The 24419-nt window shown below is 40.4% G+C and overlaps 3 protein-coding genes across 7 annotated transcripts; 2 read left to right on the forward strand and 1 right to left on the reverse strand.

Annotated features, from left to right (window-relative positions):
- The first annotated feature begins 548 nt into the window (after positions 1–548).
- On the forward strand, positions 549–8428 carry LOC116935111 (protein 4.1 homolog). Of its 4 annotated transcripts, none has more exons than XM_045169105.1 (21): positions 550–790; positions 868–1059; positions 1933–2080; positions 2160–2280; positions 2369–2701; positions 2778–2963; positions 3024–3202; positions 3272–3363; positions 3458–3598; positions 3793–3943; positions 4014–4537; positions 4853–4960; positions 5342–5576; positions 5633–5860; positions 5917–6080; positions 6206–6406; positions 6690–6935; positions 7284–7355; positions 7436–7690; positions 7761–7871; positions 7937–8428. In XM_045169105.1, exons 2-21 carry the CDS (start codon positions 874–876, stop codon positions 8006–8008), a joined length of 3753 nt encoding a protein of 1250 aa, XP_045025040.1. In that variant the 5' UTR covers positions 550–790; positions 868–873; the 3' UTR covers positions 8009–8428. The 4 variants fall into 4 exon arrangements, with proteins under 4 accessions (XP_045025042.1, XP_045025040.1, XP_045025041.1 ...); XM_045169106.1 differs by having other exon boundaries at positions 5920–6080; XM_045169107.1 differs by lacking the exon at positions 7284–7355 and having other exon boundaries at positions 549–790.
- On the reverse strand, positions 8076–12256 carry LOC116917858 (MTRF1L release factor glutamine methyltransferase). Of its 2 annotated transcripts, none has more exons than XM_032923466.2 (7): positions 10215–12256; positions 10030–10156; positions 9437–9472; positions 9269–9302; positions 9014–9209; positions 8859–8945; positions 8076–8796 (listed from the first exon to the last, which is right to left on the reverse strand). In XM_032923466.2, exons 1-7 carry the CDS (start codon positions 10268–10270, stop codon positions 8649–8651), a joined length of 684 nt encoding a protein of 227 aa, XP_032779357.2. In that variant the 5' UTR covers positions 10271–12256; the 3' UTR covers positions 8076–8648. The 2 variants fall into 2 exon arrangements, with proteins under 2 accessions (XP_032779357.2, XP_032779355.2); XM_032923464.2 differs by having other exon boundaries at positions 9423–9746; positions 10215–12247.
- A 2596-nt stretch (positions 12257–14852) lies between these two features.
- On the forward strand, positions 14853–24361 carry LOC116917855 (calcium-transporting ATPase sarcoplasmic/endoplasmic reticulum type). The gene is given in 11 exon segments (XM_032923460.2): positions 14853–15054; positions 17116–17283; positions 17953–18053; positions 18131–18244; positions 18341–18479; positions 18549–19523; positions 19526–19935; positions 20024–20488; positions 20565–20903; positions 20995–21322; positions 23513–24361. Coding segments are annotated over 10 exon segments (3012 nt in total). The 5' UTR covers positions 14853–15054; positions 17116–17165; the 3' UTR covers positions 23536–24361.
- Positions 24362–24419: the final 58 nt, after the last annotated feature.

The following is a 24419-nucleotide window of genomic DNA, read 5'->3' on the forward strand; positions in this document are numbered from 1 at the left end:
AATAGCAAGAATAAATAATAACCAATAAAAAGGTGTTTGATCCACATTTTTAAATAGAATTATGTATTATTAAATTTTAAAGAAAATGACACTTAACCATGACACACCCGGGTTTAAGCAAACGAGACCGTACTTCGCTGTACCCTGTACGAGATTCGAAATTGTATTCAAAATTTGACTCACGAATAAGAATAGAGTCAAATCTTGAAACCAATAAGAACGACAAATAGACTAAAACTAAATTAATTCAACAAATAAAGAATAAAGAATCAATCATTCTTTATGCTTATTTGAAACTTACTCGAAAACTTTTATCCAGGAGAACGCTACTAACTAGTAAAGTAGGTACCCGAACCTATTTAAGAACTTTACCCCACTATTATTTTTAGCAAGGTATGCGAGTTAAAAAGATAACTCTTTTTACACTTTGGTCTTAGTGTAAAATACATGGTGTTTCCCACAATTTACCGTACGGATTGCAGTAATAAGCTCCTCCTACTAAGGGGCGGACCAGAGCTATTCCATGGAGTTTTCCACTGTATACCGCGGCAAAACGTACGCGTAGAGGATTTACCATAGCCTCATCTGAACTTAGGTGTGGTCAATAAAAGAAACCTGATGCGATTTGCAACGAGCTAATTTTTGTTTATCGAAGAAATCGGAGAGTGGTGCTTAGAAGCTTTGTTTTATTGAATTATCTTGCTCTGCATGATTTCGGTTTGACGGCTTTGTTTTATTGTCTGTGGATTTGGTTCAGAACATTGCTAAGGAGTAGTCTCAAAACAAACAGGTGTGGCCATTACTTAGAGCTTTTATCTTTCTTCGCTCATACTTATTGGTAAGAATCATTATTACCTTCTTATTTAGGTTATCATGCCTGAAGCTGCAGCTAATTTGGAGGACTTCAACGCTAAGGAGAACAAGAAGTCCAAAGAAGGAAATGAAAAGAAATTGAAGAAATCAGCAACATCCAATGGACTTGGTTCATTTACAAGGGGAAAGCTGGTTTTGGCCCGAGTTAATATGCTTGATGGAACAGTAACAGACCTAAGTATTGAAGTAAGTATGTGTAACTAGTCTGTGAACAGCATGATACACATGTTGCACCTCTCAATACTATTTCATGGCATAGTGTAAAAACCTCATTAGTCGATATTACCTGGTTCTTACTGTAATGCCATTGCTAGTGGTCATGCTGATAGGTGTTCTTTCATTTTTAACTAAAACAGGTATGATTATCGCAATAACAAAGTACTTGTACACTGTCATTGGCTTCTATTGTAGCAAGATTTTTTTAAGTCGATGCGAAGAATCTCGAGAATAATTGATAGCCGTGGCGTGGCCTGAAGTTTCAAGCAACCGTTGTTCAATGAAAAATCACCTTCGTTTTCCTTTTAAAACTCCCGAGTTCACCTAGAAAGTCTAGAAATAGATTTCGTTCTCTCGAAAATGACGATTTGCACCAAAGTAAAATTTATTTGTAAAAATTAAAATAATATTGAGATTTTGTATTAATATCTTTTTCAAGTCTAAAATATTATTTTTGAAGCGAATGAAAGGGTCAGTGGTTCGGGAAATAAGTAAGTTTCGTTAATGTATTTGAAACTACTTGTTTCACACTTTTTCATGGGGTTGCACATGCCGACAAGTACACTAACTACCGAGAGAAAGTAAAGGCTTTTTAGTATAAATGCCATTCATCCGAGTAAAAATATCTTCAACCTTACAACAAAAGCTTTAATATTTATTATAATTTTTACCCTTAAGATAAAGAAACTAAAAAAAAAAAATATTTCAATACAGTGGTTTAAGTGACGCTCAGTGCTACTAAATTTTGTTGCATACATTTAGCTGGTCTTTCTTAAACAGAATTTTCCCCTTTTAGTTCTTGTGTTTTGTTGTTGTTTTTAACTATCTGTTTTTCACCTTTAGAAAGGCGCTAAAGGACAAGAACTTCTTGATCGCGTATGTGAGCAAGTGGATTTAGTCGAAAAAGACTATTATGGTTTGGTATATCTTGATCAAGATAGTAATAGAAACTGGCTGGCAGCTGACAAAAAAATCTCAAAGCAGCTAAAAAGTATGTTTGTTTTTTTTTTTTTTTGTCTTTTTTTGTTTTTCATCATATAAATTTATTTTAAAAACAATTTTTATTTTAGGCCATCCATGGGAATTCAATTTTGAAGTGAAATTTTACCCTCCCGATCCCTCCCAGCTTCAAGAAGATATCACTCGATACCAGCTATGTCTTCAAGTTAGAAATGATATTCTGTCAGGAAAGTAAGTGTGTGAGCGATAGATAAGGAAAAAAAAAATAGAGGCTACCATCTTAGTGAAACATTGATTAATGATTTTTTATTGTCTACAGACTACCGTGCTCGTTTGTCACACATGCTTTGCTGGGATCTTACCTCGTACAGTCAGAGCTAGGCGATTATGACCCCACTGAGCATGGCGCTGGCTCGGAGTATGTCCGTGAGTTACGTCTAGCTCCCAATCAAACGCCCGAGCTTGAGGAGAAGGTTAGCGAGCTTCATCGGACGCACAAAGGGCAGACCCCAGAAGAAGCCGAATTACATTACTTAGAAAATGCCAAAAAATTGGCTATGTATGGGGTAGACCTTCATCAAGCCCGAGATTCGGAAGGAGTCGATATTCTTTTGGGTGTCTGTGCTTCGGGATTACTTGTCTATAAAGATAGGTAAGTTATAAGTTCCAAACTAGTTCAAACCAGCTAATGCAATAATTCTGCAACTCCATATCCACAATGTTCCTAGGCTTCGCATCAATCGATTTGCTTGGCCAAAAATTCTGAAGATATCTTATCGACGCAATGGATTTTATATCAAAATTCGTCCTGGCGAATTTGAACAGTACGAATCTACCATTGGTTTTAAATTGTCCAATCACCGTGCATCTAAAAGACTATGGAAAGTCTGTGTTGAACATCACACCTTTTTCCGGTCAGTTTAATATTTGTTTATTCTTGTACTAAAAGCTGACAGAAATTTTGGAATTTCTAGACTCATGACACCAGAACCACCACAGAAAATTGGACTTTTCCCACGTTTGGGTTCCAAATTTCGCTATTCTGGTCGAACTCAATATCAAACGCGACAGGCATCGGCAATGATTGATCGTCCTGCCCCTCAGTTTGAACGTACTCTGAGTAAACGGCAGCCTGGATCGAGGAGCGTTGATGGTAATTAGTTGGTTTAGAATTCGGTTTCTTCCGGTTGCTGATCGCTCTTTGTATGATATGCACACAAAGCTGGGTTAGGGAACAGTACTGTGGCCGACCGACCGCAACGAGAAGTCAAACGAACAACCATGGCCTCCGCTCCACCCCCGCCTACTACCAAGGTTATAACTGTTCAATTCGCCTTGTTCTTTCGCTCTTACCATATATCTCGAGTTGTTTTGTTTGAAATCTCTATCGTGTTTTGTTATGTTACAGCCCCTCATGGCTGAAGGCCCAGCTGAAGGCGAATGGGAAGAGGATGCCGGTCTGGGTGCGGCCGCGGCCGAACGACGAAGAGAAAAGGCTTTGGAACGTGAAAAGGCCAAGGAAAAGGAGGAAAAGGCAACGCAGCAAAAGGTAAGAAACCATTCATCTGATCAATACATTTTAAGAACAAAGTATAAAGTTTGTTCGATTTCGAACGATTCTGATTGAGCGAAGGGAAAAAAGGGACACACGTTATAACGCGTTGATGAATAAATCACTGTGTGCGACGTAACTAGTCCTTTAGTTTTGAACATGCAAAACTAAAGAGGATCTTTACGTTAAAGGAGGAACGATTAGTACGCCTTCTTCCTGTTGTCCCCAATGGTGCACCAGACAGGAATACCGTTTTGCGCCAATCTTCCAATCAATCGGCGGGCAACTTGATTCTTCCTCTTAGTGCATCTTCACTGGAAAGGTCTCAAGCGCTAGTACAAGGTGTGGGGAATTGTCGCAATGATCAATTCTTTCTAATCAATCCATCGAAATGTTTAAAACGGTGACTTAGGAAACGACCGGGTTCTGCTTGGACCTAATAAAGCGAACGAAGCTTTGGTAATGAAGGTAGCTGTCGATTTTTCCGATGGCGTACACTCGGACGTAAGCTCGACTGGCTATGCAAGTAGTCGCGCATTCAGCGCTGAATACAGCCCGGAACTAAACCGTCTTTTGGACGAGTTGTACATGCCGCCTGAAACGCAGCAGTTGGAGCAGGCGAAGCCAAGCAGCAAAGCTGTACAGAATCAGCCTCTTTGGTCGTCCGTTCAACCCGCTCCTTTTACTACCAACTACAGGGAAGAGACCAGGAGAAGGTTATCCAGCTCAAGATCCTCAGTTGCTGCTGGTATACCAGGCGAGAAACAAACGATCCCTAGTGCGCTACCAACTGAATCATACAACAGAAGTCAAATCGCTCGTCCTACAACGTACCTTTATTCGACACCCGCGATTCTTTTGTCCGATCCTAATTCAAGTTCTAAGTACACAAAGAGCCTTTCAGCAACTCAAACTCTGTCTAAATCGGCTGACGAGGTACCCATTGTCGTATGGGCTTTCCGTGTCGTCGTCCATTGTCGTCAGCTCTTAGCTTCATGAAATTGAATCTTGTCCTGTCCTTGTTACCTGTTTGCGTTTTGCTGGTTATTCGTCGCCGAAATGCTTCAAGTATTCCCGTTTTTCACGGTTTTGGTTGATTTGCAGCCATTTTTTTTTTTTTTTGTCGACGTGAGGTGTTGGCAAATGTGAGGGTGTTCGGTCCCTTTTTTTTTATGTCCAGTTCTTTGTTTGTTTGATGTTTATATATATCTATATATTTAATTTTGTTAACTTATTATCGTGTTTCAATAGAAACCGGTGGGTGGAGTTGCGGTGATGCCACTGGGCACTGATCTGCTATCGAAGTTTCGCAAAGATAAAACAAAAGAAGAGGGAACAACACACCAACCAGTTGCAGATGTAAGCATGAACATTTATAAAATATCTTGTTTTTATTTTGTTATTATCCAACGTTAGTTTTGATCCAATGTAAGTTATCTGTGCTTGGCAATTGCTAGCTAATGTAGTTCATCGGTAATTTTTGTGATTTTTCAGTTTCTTCATTCTGAAAATAACATGCATTGCATTTTTTGCGTAGAGCTTGATTGCCACGATTGCCGCGTTGTTTTATCATTATTAATTTTTTTTAAAGAATGAATTTAGCAAACGAGAATGTTTTATAGATATATATATATATTTTTTTACGTTATTTTTGCCAAACTATCGAGCAGAGTGTTGCATTTTTGTGTCCCTTATCTTGGTTTTGCATGTTTGTATTACGTCGTTGATTTGAATCCGTAGCAGCGGGAAGTGTTGGTCAAAACTACCACTCGTAGGATCGGCAGTGACGAAGAATCTGGTGTTTCGGCATCAGAAGGGTTGACAACGACCACTACGTCCCCTGGTTTCACTCGCTCTTACACGTATAATGCCACTGAAGACTCTGGTGCGAAGCGACGGTTTGAACCGCAAAGCCTTGGTTTTCGGTATGATGGCCAAACTTCCACGGCAGCTCAACAACCTAATAGTCCTACTGGTGAGCAATTTTGTTTTCTGGTGTAGTAATAATTGTGCGCTAATGTCATTTATTAGGTAGTAGCAGTTCGGGGAAGAAAAACGTCGGCCTGGCTTTTAGTTACGTTGCGGGAGAAGAGGAAAAATTAGCTGACGCAAGCCGTATATTGAAAAATACGTCTCCGCGTGGTGATAACGTGGCAAGATCGTATGACAAAACAGACAAAGAAATCAAAGAGAGCAATATTGACTATGTCGAGTCGGCGTACTTGAAGGACAAGGATGCTCAGCCGTTCTTGGCTTACGGTATGTGTCCTTATGTTTTGTACCACACATGAGAGAGTGAATTCACATTTGTTCAGTAGACGAAGGTCGTTTAGCACAAGCCGGCAATCAAAGCGAAAATGGAACCACCAAAGCTGCCTTCACCGGCAGTGATGATGATATTTCGAGCTTAGAAGAATCTGTCGAAGAACACAAGCAGCCACAAACGGAAGAAATTATGAATGCTGAATTAGCTGCTAGGGTAAATCTCTTTCGCATTTTCCTCGTGAGAGTCCATTTCGATAAAAAGAATTATCTATATATCATAACTTTTGTTCCCCCTCCCCCTCTCTTCCTTCTTGTTCCTCTTTGATTGTTCTTTTATAGGAAAGAGCACAGAAAGCAGCTTTCCTTGGTGGAGCTAGCGCTGCATTATCTGCAACTCAAGCCCCCAAAATCGTTAAAACGACAACTAAGCAAACTCTCGTTCAAAATGCCGGTGGATTACGACACAACAAGGAAGAAAAAGTCGAAGATTTGACTCCAGGCGGTTCTGGGGCCGTTACCGTTGTATCTTCAGTTAATAAAGTATTGCCGTTCTGTTAACATTTAAAATTATAATTATTTTACCTATAGGTGACTACGGTCCTCTATTAATTAGCGTTGTTTCTCGCGCACGTTAGAATTTACTGCATGCATGCACCCTTGCTTTTTCGTGTTGCTGCATTCGTTTTATATAATTTTTTTATTTTTTGTTATTTATTTATGTTTAATTTATATTCTTTTTTTTTTTCAATAACCGATTATCTTTCGACCCACATGTATTTTACGTATTCTATATCGTTTGTTTTGTTTTGTTTGTTTTTTTAAGGCTGATCTACCTGACGAACTTTCCTCTGGAAGTCATGCGCATAATGTTCCACACGTGAAAGCGACTCAGGTTACGACGCGTACAGCATTGACCAAAGAGGATAAAGAGACGAATTCCACCACTTCCCAAATAGAAGAAAAAACTTTTACGGCTACGACCATGACGACCGGTCATCGCCAAGAGCAGCGCGTCGTCACGCAAGAAGTACGGACGGCTACCATTCTAACCAGTGCCGAACCAACTCAGGTAAGAATTTTATTTAGTTTTTTGAATTTTCTTATCTTGTTCGGGATTCGCCCTTGTTTTCTACTGGAAAGGTAATTTAGAAACTTAAGATTGCGGAGTAACTCAAACCCCAACCCCATCCAGCTTCCCCACGAATAAATTCAGGCTGTCGCCGTCTGTTTGACGTTTAACTAAAAATTGAATCGTCTTCCTTTCGCATTAGCTATCGTGTTAGAATAGTCACAATGCATCTTGCCCTGGTTTAGTTGACTCTGGCGCATGCACCCTTCTCTTTTTTGTTTCGCAATTGACGGCAAAATTGACAGCTAACACCTGATTGTATTGAACATTCTGGTTAACCGTCTCCAGATAACCGCACGCCGCATGAGTATTGATAGCACGAGCTCAGAAGATTCTGGTACAGCAGTTGACGGTGACCAGGTTTGATTCTGTCCTTTTAATATTTATTTGGTGGTATTGCTTCTTATAGTACTGTAATCTTGCACTTTTTCGTGTTTCAGGAGCCGCCGATTGTTAAAACAGAAACGATCAAATACGATCCGTCGTCCTTTTCTCCTGCTGCTGCACCGAAGACAAGTTCATCTTATCCTTTCGTCCCTACCGAAACACGTACTATGGGTAGCGCAGGCCCCGCTAGCCACGACGAAGAAGAGACCAAAGGCTCACCAGTTGTGACAACGTTGATGGAACAACATGGAGAAATAATCACCACTCAAAACATAACTTCAAAGACCCGCACCGTGGAAACCGTCACGGTAAGAATAAGTGTCTTTTACTGTCAAAGATGAAATGTTTATGGTATTCGTGTTTTTCTCCACTATATAGTATAAAAAAGAACACGATGGTTTGGTTGAAACTCGGGTGGAGCAAAAGATCACCATTCAGAGCGACGGGGATCCGATTGATCATGATCGAGCTCTAGCAGAAGCTATCCAGGTGCGATGTAGATAATATTGAATTTTAAAAAACAAGGCTGTAACTGTTGATCAAACTCATTTTAGGAGGCCACTGCTATGAACCCGGATATGACTGTAGAAAAGATAGAAATTCAACAACAAGCACTACCACAGTAGATTCGATTCGCACACGACGTTGTGCTGCTTCTTTTCAATCCTCGTTTCGAATAGACCATTTTTTAAAATTATTATTATTATTTTATGGAAATTAATCACATTATACCTACTAATAAAGCTTGAGGGTTACTTCGCACTGAAATATTTCGTGGGTAACCTGTTTTCATAACTAATTTTCTGTAAATGTAGGGCGGGCGGTTGTTTCCTCACAAGAGTATTTTAGAAAGCAGAAAAGATATCGATCGACCAAATAACTTTAGAACAAGGTCATACCGACTTTTATTGTATTGCCAACGTCTGAACCCCACTGATGCAGTCGTTTCGGTTGTCATCGGTTTCTAATTTTCATTGATGTAACCACCCATTCATTCATTTTTGTAAGTTCAATTAAAAATACTACGGCTACAAGTTTCAATATCATTGCTTGTCCGGTTTTTGGTTCTCTTGGCAGACAAGAGAATGCTAAAACATGTTTGTACTCATCACCTAAGACATTTCTGTTCGTGACTTTTGGCAGGCATCTGAACGGAAACAGCTTATAGAATTTGGATTCATTTCACGCGCCTTGTTTTCCACTTTCACTTATTTACTTCGTATGTAATACCTAATCCAAAACATATTTCTCCTTCAATGACATTTTTCATTTACATCGTAAAACCACGAATCTATCAACACCGAAGCAATCCTTACGCACACTGATACCAGCATAGCTGCCACAGTCTTGAGAAATTAACTGAATAATTTTCGTTTGTCTTGGATCAATTTCGAGAACAATAAACGCGCCCCCTCTGAAAGCATTTGATAGCATGAATTCTAAAAGCATGTTTTACAAAAACAAACAGTTGCATACCTAAGCCATTTCGGCGAGTTCCGAATAATCGTTTCGATTAGTCGGGTTCCATCAGGCCCGCCATCCAAGGCTAGGTGGTCTTCGTATCTGAGAGCACAGAAGTTAAATTGCTACTTAATGTGTGAACCTGTTTTGCGTAAAGCATACGTATCTACCGAAAAATTTCAGGTTCCAGACCGGAGATTTCGCCCGTGGGGATGTAAGGTGGATTTGAAACAAGAATATCATATTTTATGGAATCGGGAGTGCTGAATCCATGTATTGCACCATCATCTTCTAATTTTGCAATAGAAAACGAGGCGCGATCTGCCAGTCCCAACAGCTCGGAATTCAATCGAGAGAGGGAGACGGCTATTGGATTTCCAATCAATTCAGTCTGACTTATCAACAGTGGTTAATTTCAATCGTACCTGCGGGGTTTGCGTCTATAGCCATACAGCGCAACTTGTGAATGATGGCAGATAAGGAAAGAACGAGGCATTTTTACGATGATTGAAAGATAAAATAAGATCCGAACAATAAAATCGAAATGTTGATTAATACGTATGTATGTACATTTTATACCTTGTCATGCTTACTGAGCAATGCAAGACTGATGGCACCAGAACCACAGCCTATTTCGAAACAATAAGGTTTAAAAAGATTTCCCTCTTCAGCTGTAAGCTGATGAACCAATTCAGATGCAATTGAAACCAGATCTTCTGTTTCAGGCCTTGGAATAAAGACAGATGGTGACTGGGACATTTTCATAGTTAGTCCACAAAAATCCCATTCACCAATGACATACTGTACTGGCATTCTTTTAAGCCTTAAATCAGTTTTCACTAGTAGCCTATGGTATTCATCATCAGTTAAGATCTGGTTTCTCACCGTATCAAGACGGGTTACCTAATGCCGAAAAAAAAATGTACGTACGTATAAATAATCATTCAAGACTAAGGCAAAAACTATGGCAATCTTTTTTTGAGAGCATCTCAACCAGCTTTATTAAATGTGTGTTCTTTGTTATGGTTTTGCATACCCAACATCTACTAATATACAACCAAACCAATCTCATTTACACTTCTAAAAAAATGTTACAATTTAGTGCTTAAGAATAATAACTGGGTACAAATATAAAGAAAAATATTCTTATTTTACTAAATAGACCATAGTCTGTACTGTATGTTACATTTTGTAGTCCAAGGATACTGGATATGATGTGTTTAATTGAGATCTCAGCTTCTGGAACTTGGTTTTCTTCAAACTTCTTTGTCCAGCATTGAATCAAATGCTTCACGGCCTTTCCCGATGTGTGCCTATAAATGGAGTAGTTTCCGAGTACTCACATTTTTTTTATGAATGCACCTTTTGTACCTATTCAAAGCACTGGCATGTATACGCGAGAGCATGGCTCGATACGAATGAATCATTGCTACACCAAATGAGCTGTTCCAAACCCTTTAATTTAATAAGCCAACAGAAGGTGAAAATGTTCGTCTCGACCACAGACGATCAATCTCACTTACACATACACACATACATAGGCACAACATCAACGCAGAGTTCACTTGGCTAGCCACACCGTATCAAGGCCTACTTCATGGTGAAGGCCTGTACGATTCTATTTTTTCAATGACGGCGAGATGTTTCCCGATAAGAGGGAGAGTCAATCAGAAGATAAGGGCAACCTGGTCTCAGCCGTCATGAAAGTAGAGTACGGTATTTTGTACTACCTTCCGTCGCGGTGGTACCTGACGTACAGCATTTCTGGCTTTTTCCCCAATGTAAATACCAGCTTGATCTCGTTCAGGTGCCTTGACGCTACCAGGAAAACTATGACGACAACTCCTGGTAGGGTCCAGGTCTGTGTTACAGAAAACATAGAGGGAAAGCATTCGGGGAATCTAGGCGTTGCCGTCATTGATGACGTTGAATATTTTTATTAATCATTTACTAATCGTTTTTACGTTTAAAATAAAATGCTTATTATCTTTCTAATTTTTGTTTTATTTCTAGTAGTTTGATTTAACTCATCAAACTGTGTTGTTTTCATAATTATAGTCTGGTACTTTTTTTTATGGTTTCGGCTGTCGCGTCAGTACCATCTGGTGTTTCATATTACTACATTAAAACTACACATTAAAACTACTACATTTAAATTAGATTATGAAATTTTATGTATTAGGCAAGATGTATAAAATTATAGTTGGAATATGCAAACAATAAATCAGTACCCAAATCAAGAGTTAAAGTTTTATATGTTTCAATCAATTTAGCCGACGCGCCAGTACCTTCCGATTTTTACATACGCTGCAATGTCGTGATTTTAATCATGATCATATAAGACAATGCTTATGTGCCCATGCTTTAATTAAAACTATATGTTTTAAAAGGTCCCAATCAAATGTACGTTGTTCAAACTACAGAAGCAGCACCAGGCAAATATATTTTAGAACTTTACGTAATATGAAAATGAATACGAGAAGCTATGGTGAAAAAAAATCATCTTTTGCTAGAGTTCTTGATACCACGAAGCATGATCGTCTCCTTGCAATATCTGTATGAAAAGAGGGTAATCATACACGAATAGAATGTAAAAAGGCTCGGCGTAACTTGCCTGCCCACAGGGCTTAAAACGAAGTCATCCTTTTAACACGGGCTCTTGTGGAGAACTACAGTTTTATATTTACCATTTAATCAATCTTCGGAGTTTATCGAAAATATTCTTTGAAACAACAGGAAACGGCGCATTGTTTTTAATACGGTTTTTTTTCCCTACTTAAGTAGACTATGCAAAAATAATTAACTAAATTCAGCCTTACAGTCCATTCTCCCCCTCCCGTCTTTTTGGTTGTTGTTGCTATCCAAATCCAGAACTTTGTTTGTTTGTTTTTTTTCTTTTTTTTTTTCTTTTTTTTGTTGTTGTTTAATTGAGGGGAGAATAGTTAATAACTACAAAAAATGTACATGGTAGCTTGCGAAAAGCAATAAAAACATAATTAAATACCAACTATTGTTTTATTCTAGCTATAAATATAACAATTATGGAAGAAAGGCAAAAGAATGTCCCTACTAACCTCGCCTTTCTTTATCTGTGATCTCTAAATTCTTTATTTTTAAGAAAGAATTTCTGCAAGTTTACTCTGCAGTTCATTTAAAACTAAACCTCCCTGCTCCTTTACACCCAATGAGTCACTCTTTTACGTACTTGCAGAATTTATGACGACTTGTATAGTTGTATGCATTTCCAGAAAAATAGAATCGGAGTAAGAATGAATGTTAGATGTGGAATTCATCGTTTTCTAAAAACAGCTCTTGTGCACGTGCAAAACAACCATGATTTCATTAACAAAGGGGCTATTTTTCCACATTTTGCAAGATTTTCCCTTGCCAATGTCGTGGCAATAATAGCAGAATCTTACATACTACGTCGAATGATATAAAAAAGTATTTGAACCTTTTAAATCTTATTAGCCTAAAGAAAATACAAATGTAATAAGAGACATGACTTAGCAGTTAGCACGATACCCTTAGAACAATGCACTCGTAAAACTTTAAAACTTTGATTGGTTACGTGAATTACTATCGCATTGGATATAGCACCTGACTCAAAAGTCATGCAAATCAACTCTCGTCAAAGACAAAAAATTCGTTATTTGTCACTTGGGAAATACCAATATTTGGGCGTTGAGAAAATACCGTTACCATAATGCAAAAATATGCTCTAGACCCTCTTTAGGCCTTTTTACAGTGGTTTACATATGGCATCACACAACCGGGTGACGCAAATAGACTGCAGGTTCGGTGTATCCTAGAGAGATAGTGGGGGCATGGTAGGGGCATTGGAACACGAAAATGTTTTTCGCTTCTCCTTAATCAAATGATATCAAATTCGACAAAAAAGTATACACAGTTTTGCAGCTTACCTGCCCAGTCTACTAACGGATGTTTTTTGTTTTTTTGCATGTTTACGTGATGTATTGTTTTTCTATCTCAGAAACTTGTAGAGCCGCTCTAACATGAGGAAATTTTTGAAAATCTAAATTCCCTACTGGTTCAATTGTTTAAAGGCAGTTTTTCTCGTACATCTATTGTCCAATTCTCATGCCGTTAAATTTTTTAATCATTCGCCATCCTTGAAGCCAAATAATGACTCTTCGCCTAAAATTTGAAATTCCCTATATTTTGATCTGGGGTTGCCAACCCCCGTCGAAAAGCCCTAATTCTTCATGTTTTAAGTGGTTTTTGCTTCATCCTTTGTACGTTAGGATACCGCTTGTTTTCATGAAACAGGGAGGTTTTTTAATTTCCTATATTAGGTCATTTTTGTTTCACGTAAGACAACGCAGTTGGAAGCTGCACAACCCGCTTACATATAATTTTATTATCTTTATCTGTTGTATGGATTAAACGATGACGATTTATTCCGTAATATGGAGGTTATATTACGGATATGATCACTGGGAAAAGTGGAGAGAAGTCCAAAGATGACGTATAACTCAACCGATCGAACAGTGTACGGAAATCTGTAGAAGGGAGAGCATTAAAGATGAAATGAAAACTGCTACCTGCCATAAACATTATAGGGTATCGTTGATAATAAAATGGGTGTCATAGTATATCCTAAGCCGTAAATATACTGTAAGTCTGTATATAGTATACAAAAAGGAGATTAATTATTAGAAGAAAACGACATAGTAACAAGGCTAATATAGGTATATTGCTGTGGCACTTTGTGGTGAGCGTCCTGCGAATAGTTGTCAGGGTTACGGGCTCGAATCAAGATGTTTCTTATAGTAGCCTATACAACATTCAGCAATGAAACTGAGAAATTTACCCTCTTTATGTGCCCACGTTACCAAACGTGACATTTCTGCTGCGCAGAAGGTTGGCGGAGTAGTCTTGTCTAAGCAAAGTGGCAAAGTAGATGACAAATGAGAAGAAAAATCTTAAGTTGTAGCCTACATCACTCGTGGATAGCCATTTGTTCTAACAAAGCAAACGACATCAAACTTCCCACATTGTTTTCGTCCCTTCGAGTGGCGTTACAGGTTACAGCTTTACTAGCGAAATATAGGTTATATGCTTCTAAAGCAGCTGGCAAGTAAGATTATTGCACTGGTACGGCCCATCTGATCTCCAGCTTCACTGAACGTAAAAAAGAAATGGCCCTGCTGAATTCAGGAATCACGCCAAGAGTCGTCCCGGCTTGGCGATGGATGGATGGATTGCCCGGATAGTAACGTAGTTTGCTAGAGCTCAAGGTATCAGTAAATGGAAGAATCCTTATCTACAAGGACTAATGTATTATTTATAAATTGACGATGAGGTATCAGACGGGTTTGCGGCCCAGAGCCAAACTCTACAATAGCCAACATTTTTGCCTCTGCCTGTAAGCTCCCTCCCGCCTCTCTCTTTTTTTTTTTTCACCAGTTTTCACTTTAATTCTGTTGGGCTTTTTTTAGGCTTTTTTTTTTTTTTTTGTTTTGTTTTGTTTTGTTTGGTTTTCTTTCCTTTTTTTATTTGAACGTACTGTATAGGAAACTTGTTTGGGATTCTATGTAGTGGAGCGACAGGCGGTCCTGACGGAGTGGATGGAAGAAAGACGCAGCGCTGGGCCAAGCGGAGCGAAACCCGATCAAGACCGAAATAACAACAAGTGGAGCGGTATGGGGCTCATACACTTATCCAGGGAGAAGAAGAGGATGGGGAAGAGTTGGAGAAAAAGCTGGAAAGCAAAGGAGAGAAGAACATCAGGGCGTATGGTTTCGTTGTCTTTATACTCGTCGAATGGAATGGCGCTAGGCTGCTAGGGCTTTTCTCCGGCCAACCGCACTGTTTCCTTGCTAACACAAACAGACGGCAGTTGTGTTGGCGACCAGGCCAACTAGAATAGTACCACAATAAGCAGCCGCTGCGAGTCGCTGATCGGCCGTTCCTGGCTGGAATCAAAGATGGCGTCGGCTTTAAGATACGACGACTTGGACCGATCTGGAGTCACTGGTCGGCAGGTCCGGGCCGGTGCTTGAACACATCACACTAGCTCCCTCGTCTCCTGGTATCGTGGATTCTCTTACCTGCACCTGAGAATATATATCGTCAGTCTACTAGCAGCGCAACACCTAGTCTGATCCTAGGCTCAATTGGTTCAACACCGAGTGAGCAGTGGCGTCAGAGAACAACTCCACTTCGACTAACTGGACGTCGGCCGCTGGTTAGCTCAATCCCGTAACAGTTGCTCGCTCCCTCTTCAAGGCGATCCCTTGAGAAGTTCTTTGCTACCGCTCCCTGTCCTGCTCCTCCCTCCACCAGTCCCCACTTACCTATTCTAGGAGGGAACTGGAAAGCTGCGAATCTTGGCTTGTCCACACAGTGGTGTAGGTACGCTGCTGTAGTCCCGCCGCTCCCGATACCAAGTGGTGAGTGCGTTGCAGTGTGTGCTCGTCGACCAACGACTACGCTGTGGCTCGACAATTGGTCCCTCGAGCTACTGCTGGATACAGACTCTTACTCAGGGTATAGGCCAACGTCGTGCTTCCGATTTCGATCACCTTCACCATTGGGTAAAACCGATTAAAAGCATTTTCACTTTTTTATCGTAACATTTGAGCAACAAGATTTCATCGGATTTCGTCGAAAACTGATGTTTAGAGAGCGATTTTTCGTGCGTTCCCGTAATACTCTTTCTTACCATTTGTAATGTTTGAATTTTTGTTTAAACTGCTCGTGTGTCGCTCTTGGCAGATTCCGTCTTTTTTTTGTTTTGTTTTTGTTTTTTTCTTTTTGTTCGGAGGGAAATCAGCCGTAAAAATTACAGAGGAAAGTAAAATTGAAAAGCAAAACAAAAATACGCAATGATTTGCAGATGTGTGATTTTATTTTTGCCCACAAAAGGACTCGCCCAAGTCCTTATAGCTGATTGGCGAGCAGAAATAAACTTATACAACAGCGTTCGAAGAATAAAGTATGGCGTGCCCTGATTAGCGTGGGTCAAGAAATTTCTGGGGAAAAGGACCAAGATATTTCGATTTTGACTCGATGCCAGAACCTGGTTGCTGGATCAGGTGCCAGTGCCTCCACCAGTGCTCAGCTTCTCAGCCGAAAATATAACGCTCCTCCCCCATCTGTCCTTCGTGTGCCAACCGCCGTTTTTAAGCCAATTACCCAAAATACCGCATGCTCGACGTTCGACACCATCTTATTGGAATAAGGGAAGAGCGCCACGGCTATCTGATGGATAAACGCTTATGCACAAATCTATCTGATGCAACACCATAGAGCGAAGGTTTTGTTTCAACTCTCGTGTAACGTTACATATTCGCAGTTTTTCTTTTCAAAATAGTTTACAATTTTAAACTTTTTAGAAAATAGTCAGATTGCCTCTTTGTCACGTTGCTAACAAGTGCGATATCTCCAGTTCAAATATTCGTAATCGACGATACGTTTAGTTGAGAATTAGATTCGAGTGATATTCAAAAACCGAGTAAAAATAACAATTGTAGAAAAGAGGTCGGATGTTCTGATTTTGGCACACGAGTTCCATGTCTAAAATTGAAATCGAGCAAAAATAAATCGCCCGCCGCAAATGGGGAATCAGTCATAGTTGGTGTCAAGGAAAGCACGTGACGAAGCATTCTCCAATCAATTTCGTCCACGAAATCCCCCTCCCACCACACCAAAGAAATCCCCATCCCTCTTCCTTCTTTCGGTTTGCGTGCCTATCTGACTTCATTTGTTTTACGTGTTTCCATGGCCGTAGTCTTTGCATAGAACATGTCACTATAATCATTGAATTGTGTACGACTACCAAGGAGTACTTGTACGTCTAATTAGTTTTTCTACTCAAGCACCGCATTTGATCCTTTTCCTAAGTGCAATTTATCTTTTGATACTATTTCGAATAGTGTGAAACTGTCGGCCAGTGGTTTGGACCAATTGAATTTCACAGCTGGTACTCACATGGTTTTCTCTTTAGACATAGACTTTTCAAAGTAGATCGCCATACACGTCCTCACATGTAGGGCACATTAGAATTTAATCGTTTTTTTTAAAATTAAAGTATGTTTATCTAATACTTCTAATTTGAAAGAACTGTTAGCAATAGTTTGTTGCATGTCCTTTGGTTTTAGCCCAATGTGTTCTGTTCAATGTGAAATCTTCTTTAATAGTGATCCCTTAAACTATTATTATGTACAACCCTAGCTTAATTCCTTGCTTGCTATACCTTTCTACAGCATTCTACCTTTAAATATAAATATTATTTTATTCTTTCCAGATATCTGTGGCCAAATTGACAGTATTGTAGTACTACAATAAAATTTCACCATGGATGACGCATTTACAAAACCTTGGGAGGATGTGACAGAGTACTTCAGGGTTGACCCTGACAGAGGCCTTGCCATGGAACAAGTCCGGAGTTACCAAGAAAAATATGGCCCCAATGGTTAGTATTAAATTTTAAAATCTGTACCAATTGTGAACCGACAAACTCAAACGGGTATTTCCGTATTTATTATAATGTTTAATATGAGCATTTTTAGCAGTTGTATGTGCATATTCTGGCATAAGTGGAAGTTTCTTTGTGTTACAGGGGATGGACTGAAAAAGTACATGCTGATAATGGCAAAAAGAAATGTAATATAGTTATGTTCTTTCTCAACAGTAAAAAGCCAGATAGTTGTCTCTACAAATGCTAGGACTCCTCCTACTAAACTATGTTTAGCTTTTGTATAGTTGGGAAATCTACCCCATTGCGATATTTAGAGATGACCTAAGTTGAGCTTCTGAGAGTGTTAAAAATAGCAAAGCAATGCTGCCTGGTCACTGAAGCCCAGCACCAGGCCTTCCCTGGCTGTTTGTCTTGTCTCCCCTTTTTCATTGCCAACTTTCTTGCATTCCACTTTGTCCTGCTTTGCTTTCTATGCCTTAGAGCATTATGATAGTCAGTTTTAGTGTAAATGTATTTAAAATTCTGCTGCTTCAAGTTATACATTTTAATTCACAAGAATCAACAACTCAAGCCACAGCCTACCAGACTTTTACCTTTATGCTTTCAACAAAAATGTGTGGCTATGAGGTCAAATTAATCAGGGCCTGATTTTTTTCCTTTCAGAACTCCCGGTCGAGGAAGGCAAATCCCTATTGCAACTGATTTTAGATCAATTCGACGACCTTTTAGTTAAAATTCTATTGATGGCCGCCATTATCTCGTTTGTAAGTTGAAAGAAAACAGACTATGGTTTATTTACTCCATATCCTACTACACATTTTTCTCTTTTGTATGTGTACAGGTTCTGGCGTTGTTTGAAGAACACGAAGACGAGCTTGACCAGTTGACAGCTTTCGTGGAACCTTTTGTTATTCTTCTGATTCTAATTGCCAATGCAATTGTCGGTGTCTGGCAGGTGCGAACCTCCCCCTCCCCCAAAAAAAAAAAAAAAAAAATGTGGTTTTTGCAATACGATAGTTGATTAACATTTATTTGCGTGGTCGATTCTTAGGAGCGTAACGCTGAATCTGCCATTGAAGCTTTGAAAGAATATGAACCTGAAATGGGAAAAATTATCCGATCTGACAAAGCTGGTGTTCAGAAAATCCGCGCCCGCGAGATCGTCCCCGGAGATATCGTGGAAGTCTCTGGTAAGATTTTTCATGCTTAGAATATCTGACTTGTGCTATTAATTTAACTGTTATTTTGTGTTTTTGCAGTTGGTGACAAAATCCCTGCCGATATTCGTATCATCAAGGTTTTGTCGACTACCATTCGTATCGATCAATCTATTCTGACTGGTGAGTCAGTTTCGGTGATCAAGCACACAGACCCCGTGCCTGATCCGAGATCCGTCAATCAAGACAAAAAGAACATTCTTTTCTCTGGCACCAACGTCGCTGCTGGTAAAGCCCGCGGTATTGTCATTGGAACTGGATTGAACACTGCTATCGGCAAGATTCGCACGGAAATGTCTGAAACAGAAGAGATGAAAACGCCTCTACAACAAAAATTAGATGAATTCGGTGAACAACTGTCAAAGGTCATTTCAGTTATTTGCGTTGCCGTTTGGGCTATCAACATCGGACACTTTAACGACCCGGCCCATGGAGGATCGTGGATCAAGGGTGCCATCTACTATTTCAAAATTGCCGTAGCTCTTGCTGTTGCTGCCATCCCTGAAGGTCTTCCTGCCGTCATCACCACTTGCTTGGCTTTGGGCACACGTCGTATGGCCAAGAAGAACGCCATCGTGCGATCTCTACCCTCTGTTGAGACTCTGGGTTGCACTTCAGTCATCTGCTCCGACAAGACTGGCACACTTACCACCAACCAGATGTCGGTTAGCCGCATGTTCGTTTTGGACAAAATTGCCGAAGATGGAAATCCATTGTTGCACGAATTTGAGATCTCTGGCTCAACCTACGAACCTATTGGTGAAGTTACCATGGACAGCAAGAAGATTCGGCCCGGCGACTATGAAACCTTGCACGAGATTGCTACCATTTGCATGATGTGTAACGATTCCGCTATTGACTTTAACGAACACAAACAAGCCTTCGAAAAAGTCGGTGAAGCCACCGAAACTGCCCTCATTACCTTGGGTGAAAAGCTAAACCCCTTCAACATCAGCAAAGTTGGACTTGATCGCCGTAATGCAGCTATTGTAGTCCGACAGGATATGGACACGAAATGGAAAAAGAGTTTACCATGGAATTCTCCCGCGATCGCAAATCTATGTCATCTTATTGCGTTCCTTTGAAAACCACTCGCCTCGGAAATGGCCCCAAAATGTTCTGCAAAGGAGCACCGGAAGGTGTTTTGGATCGCTGTAGCCACGTCCGCGTTGGAACACAGAGGGTAGCAATGACTCCAGCCATTTACAACAAAATCATCGAAGTTACCCGCCAATATGGTACTGGTCGCGACACTTTGCGTTGCCTCGCCTTGGCCACTTTGGACACCCCTCCCAAGATTGCCGATATGGATATTTCTGATTCTAACAAATTCGCCTCATACGAAGCCAATATGACACTCGTTGGTGTTGTCGGCATGTTGGATCCTCCTCGCAAAGAAGTCTTTGACTCGATCGTTCGCTGTCGTCAGGTAGGAATAATGAACCGCAGTCTACCGTCACATGCGTGCTCTAATTTATTTGATTTTATTCTATTTTTCTGTGTTTGATTGATTGCAGGCCGGTATTCGCGTTATCGTGATCACCGGTGATAACAAAGCTACCGCTGAAGCTATCTGCCGTCGTATTGGTGTTTTCACTGAAGAGGAGAGCACAGAAGGCATGTCGTACTCTGGACGAGAATTTGACGATCTTTCAGTCGAAGAACAACGTAAAGCTGTCGCCAGAGCCCGCCTTTTCTCTCGAGTCGAGCCGTCTCACAAATCGAAAATCGTCGAATACCTTCAGAGTATGGATGAGATCTCAGCCATGACTGGTGATGGTGTCAATGATGCTCCTGCCTTGAAAAAAGCCGAAATCGGTATTGCCATGGGCTCCGGAACTGCAGTTGCCAAGTCTGCTTCCGAGATGGTCTTGGCCGATGACAACTTCTCCACCATCGTCGCCGCTGTTGAGGAGGGTCGTGCCATCTACAACAACATGAAGCAGTTTATCCGTTATCTGATTTCATCCAACATCGGAGAAGTGGGTTTAGCCTTTGAACATTCCTCTCATCAATGAGTTCTGTTCATATTTATGTATTTAAACAAAAAATCTATAGGTTGTCAGCATCTTCTTGACCGCTGCTCTTGGTTTGCCCGAAGCTTTGATCCCCGTCCAGCTCTTGTGGGTCAATTTGGTCACTGATGGTCTGCCAGCCACTGCCTTGGGCTTCAACCCTCCTGATTTGGACATTATGAACAAACCTCCTCGCCGCGCCAACGAGGGTCTTATCACCGGATGGCTTTTCTTCCGTTACATGGCCGTCGGTACTTACGTCGGTGCAGGAACCGTTGGTGCTGCTGCTTGGTGGTACATGGTTAGCCCCGTCGGACCTCATCTTACCTACTACCAGCTGAGTCACCACTTGCAATGCACTCCCGACAACGAAGCATTTAAGGTGAAATATCACGATTATTCTATAATATTGCGGATTTTCATCGCTTTTTCTTATTTTTATTTTATGTTATTTTATGTTGTTGCTTATTTAGGGAGTTGACTGTGCCATCTTCCATGACCCACACCCCATGACAATGGCTCTTTCAGTTTTGGTCACAATTGAAATGTTGAACGCTTTGAACAGCTTGTCAGAAAACCAGTCGATGCTCGTCATGCCACCCTGGTCCAACATTTGGCTTATTTCCGCCATTGGTCTTTCGATGACCCTTCACTTCATGATTCTCTACGTGGAAATTTTGTCAACTGTCTTCCAGATTTGCCCGCTAACCCTGGAGGAATGGATCGCCGTGGTGAAAATATCCTTGCCAGTCATTCTGCTTGACGAAGTACTCAAGTTTTTCGCCCGCAAATACAGCGATGGTGAGAATCCCTTAACACATTGCCAGTGGATAGTTTTGGCTTGGGCCCTTTATGCAGGTCTCTTGTATCAATTCCCGCTTTGATTGGGCGTATCATCCCACATCACCAGAGATCAATCTAGCCCGAAGGATTCGCATTTCTCATTCCACACTTCTATCCTCTTTTCCCCCAACCGCTCCGATTCCATGTGGCTTTTTTCGAAATTTAGACATTAATTTACGATAAGCCTATTCCAATTCTTAAGAGTATGCAAAATGGTCACACGGCTACGGCCTCACATGATTAGATTTATTTTAGGTATTATTATTACTTTTTTTAAATAAAACTTTCCTCGTGTTTCCTTGTGAACTCGTGTGAATCCCGCGAGACTTCGTTATGGTCCTTTCCATTTTCCTGCTATTTCTCTTCTTTCATGTCCATACAATTCAGGTAAGGTAGCATAAAACAAAAGCATGTGCACTTTTAATAAGCCCTTTTTCCTGGTTGTAAACCTAATTTTTCGGATTGGCGTTCGAATCGGCTCCAACAATGTCACTTCGGTTCTTGGTTCAGGTAGAAAGCTATTATTGGCTCTACTCGTAACATTCATTTTAATGCCTGAGTGACTTGTCGGATTGCTTTCCTCTTCAGAGTTGAACTGCGAGTGCCAGACGATTACCCTATCTTTCCCCGTGTGTCAAGCCATTAACCAAAATTTAATGCCTCGTTACGTGGGGCGTGTCCGTGCTCTCGCGTGCTCGCCACGCGTGTATGTTTGTGTAAGTGTGGGCGCGTGCGTGTGTAGTCTGATGCAGGATTCGTTCATTGACTGAACTCTCTCGTAGCTTAGTCTTTGCCTTGATTCTGATTTTCTTTTTTCTCATACTCTGGTTTCATATACCGTTTCAGACAATAACGTGAAAATATTGAAAACTAGTGCGCTGACTTGTGATGCATTCTTGTACATTCGACCGAACTGTTGAAAAAGGAATACAACTGAAGAGTGGAACAATCAGTTGGAAAATCGACAACGTGTGCAACTGTGCATGGTGGATGGAAATGCCATTCCATTTGTTTTATGTGTTTGTTTGTATAACCTTTTAACAGACAAATTTATAGCTTAACCAGAGATGCCTCAGAACACATAACCCGAGACCTGAGTAAGATTTACTGTTACTCTCTGGATTCTGGTAAGTCTTGAAGTGTGATATAACTTCTTCGTGCGGTTTTTTAAAATTTGCAATTATAGATTTAAGTGATGTGTGGTGTGTTCCCTAATTGTGTCTTTGCATTTATTCCCTTTTTTTTTTTTTATCTTTCTTTAACTCCAGTTATTGGGTGTTAAAAGAAGCCAACCGTCGGAAACCTTTCGCACATTCTTCTGATTTCCTGATATTTCACCAATCCGACCTTCAACGTCCCCTGCATCTCAAACTGGACATTTGTCTCAAAAATATATCCCATTACGTAGAATTCCCTCCCCCACAAACTCTACCCTTGACTCTTATCTTAGCTGCCCCTCTTTTTGCTCCACAATGGTGTTTTCCCCATTTTTTCTCCTGCCGAAACTTATGGATTTGTAAAGTTTACGACTGCGTCACATGTGTGACCTGTGAGTATTGAAACCGAGAGTTATAGCACGAGGCATGCGAATCAGGTTCCTTAAGTATTCACAAACGTACGTCTTGCCGCCTTAACGCCTTGCCGCCTTAACGCACATAAAGTAGCTTTATGTCAACACTAGATAACATAATTTTAACATGCAGCCTGCAATGTTTGGAACTATTTGTTTCTTCAGCTTAAAGATTCTAACTTTTCAATTACGCCTTTACACTCACTGGAGTCCGGGCTTGCCTTGATCTGAAGCAGGTTCTTAGTCGCTGTTTTTGTTGTTATATAAGACACGTAGTGGCTGTCAGTTCAGCGGTGCGAAGTCAGCCCGTGAACACGTTATACATCTGTTTTAGTATATTTGGCACCATCACATGAAAACAGGCTTGAGTGGCACTTGAAGATGTCACTGACAATCGTCAGTACCGCTACTCGTATTAACAACGTCATCGCCATGAAAATATGTTATTCACCTATTCGTGCAGTGTGATAGCGTTCACTACTGCTGCTATTCTAGTGGAACGGTCTTGTTTGCTTACACGGAGATAGAGAGGGCATTTACTAATTACTGTCTATTTGAACTTGTCTTTTTTCTTGCAGCCGCTCCGGTCAAGAAGGATTAAAAATCATCAGATCCAGAGATGGGCTGCTCGAGTGACTTCACCCTTCGTGCGGCAATTGGAGTGTACCTTTTTCGCTCACCTGTTACCGCACCGTTACGTGTGACTCCCTTTTTCTTTCTTTCTCGTTCTTGCTTTCCCATTTTGAATTTTCTTTGCTCTACTACAAGTTTTCTTCGGTTGGGTGAAGTATGGAAGGGCCCTGCAAGCAAATACTAGAGCTGGTTGTGCCTATCCTTTTTTATTTTCTTTTTTATTCATTTTTTTTTTTTTCGTCACAGCCCCTTCCCTATTCGACATCAGGTCATCACCGTTTGACAGAATTTGATCCTAATATTTACAGATATGTAGTGCCTTGCGTATATGAAAGAAACTTCCGTGTAGTCGAGATGAAACGCCAAAACAATCAACATAAGTAGTATGGTATTGAAAGAAGCATTCGAATTTTTCAGATCTTACCATGTCAAAGTCGTGCGTCTTTTCCTTCACGTCCCACTCTTCTATTCTGTAACCTATTTTTTAATCAAGCTGTCACCAGGTCGTTTATAATACTTTTTGTGTGCAGTTGACTCTTCCCCTCTGTTCCCAATTTAAGTAAAGTCATGTGGCCTCTTCTGCTCTTTAGTCAAACTTCAATAAAAATACAGAATATTATTAAGAAAAGATCGACTACCGCTGGTAGTTGGCCGTTAACACCTCAAGCTCCAGTTCGGGCGAAGTCGAGGCAAGCGCTTTTCTGAAGCGTCAATATTTCTAATTCACCCAATATTTTTAATGTCTCCACCCCCAACTCTATGAAAGTTGAAGAAATAAAAAATGGTGCAACCAAGATACGGATTCATCCAATATTTGTCTAAACACATGTACACCACAATGTAAAACTTACT

The sequence above is a fragment of the Daphnia magna genome, linkage group LG2 (genome assembly GCF_020631705.1).
Source record: "Daphnia magna isolate NIES linkage group LG2, ASM2063170v1.1, whole genome shotgun sequence".
Classification (NCBI taxonomy): domain Eukaryota; kingdom Metazoa; phylum Arthropoda; class Branchiopoda; order Diplostraca; family Daphniidae; genus Daphnia; species Daphnia magna.

Coding starts and splice junctions, on each gene's coding strand:
- LOC116935111 (XM_045169105.1), top strand. CDS start 874: ATGCCTGAAGCTGCAGCTAATTTGGAGGACTTCAACGCTAAGGAGAAC. Junction 2,964..3,023: donor GAACATCACACCTTTTTCCG/GTCAGTTTAATA, acceptor TGGAATTTCTAG/ACTCATGACACCAGAACCAC. Junction 6,936..7,283: donor CCAGTGCCGAACCAACTCAG/GTAAGAATTTTA, acceptor AACCGTCTCCAG/ATAACCGCACGCCGCATGAG.
- LOC116917858 (XM_032923464.2), bottom strand. CDS start 10,270: ATGATTCATTCGTATCGAGCCATGCTCTCGCGTATACATGCCAGTGCT. Junction 10,157..10,214: donor CATGCCAGTGCTTTGAATAG/GTACAAAAGGTG, acceptor CTCCATTTATAG/GCACACATCGGGAAAGGCCG. Junction 8,946..9,013: donor CTGGAACCTGAAATTTTTCG/GTAGATACGTAT, acceptor CTGTGCTCTCAG/ATACGAAGACCACCTAGCCT.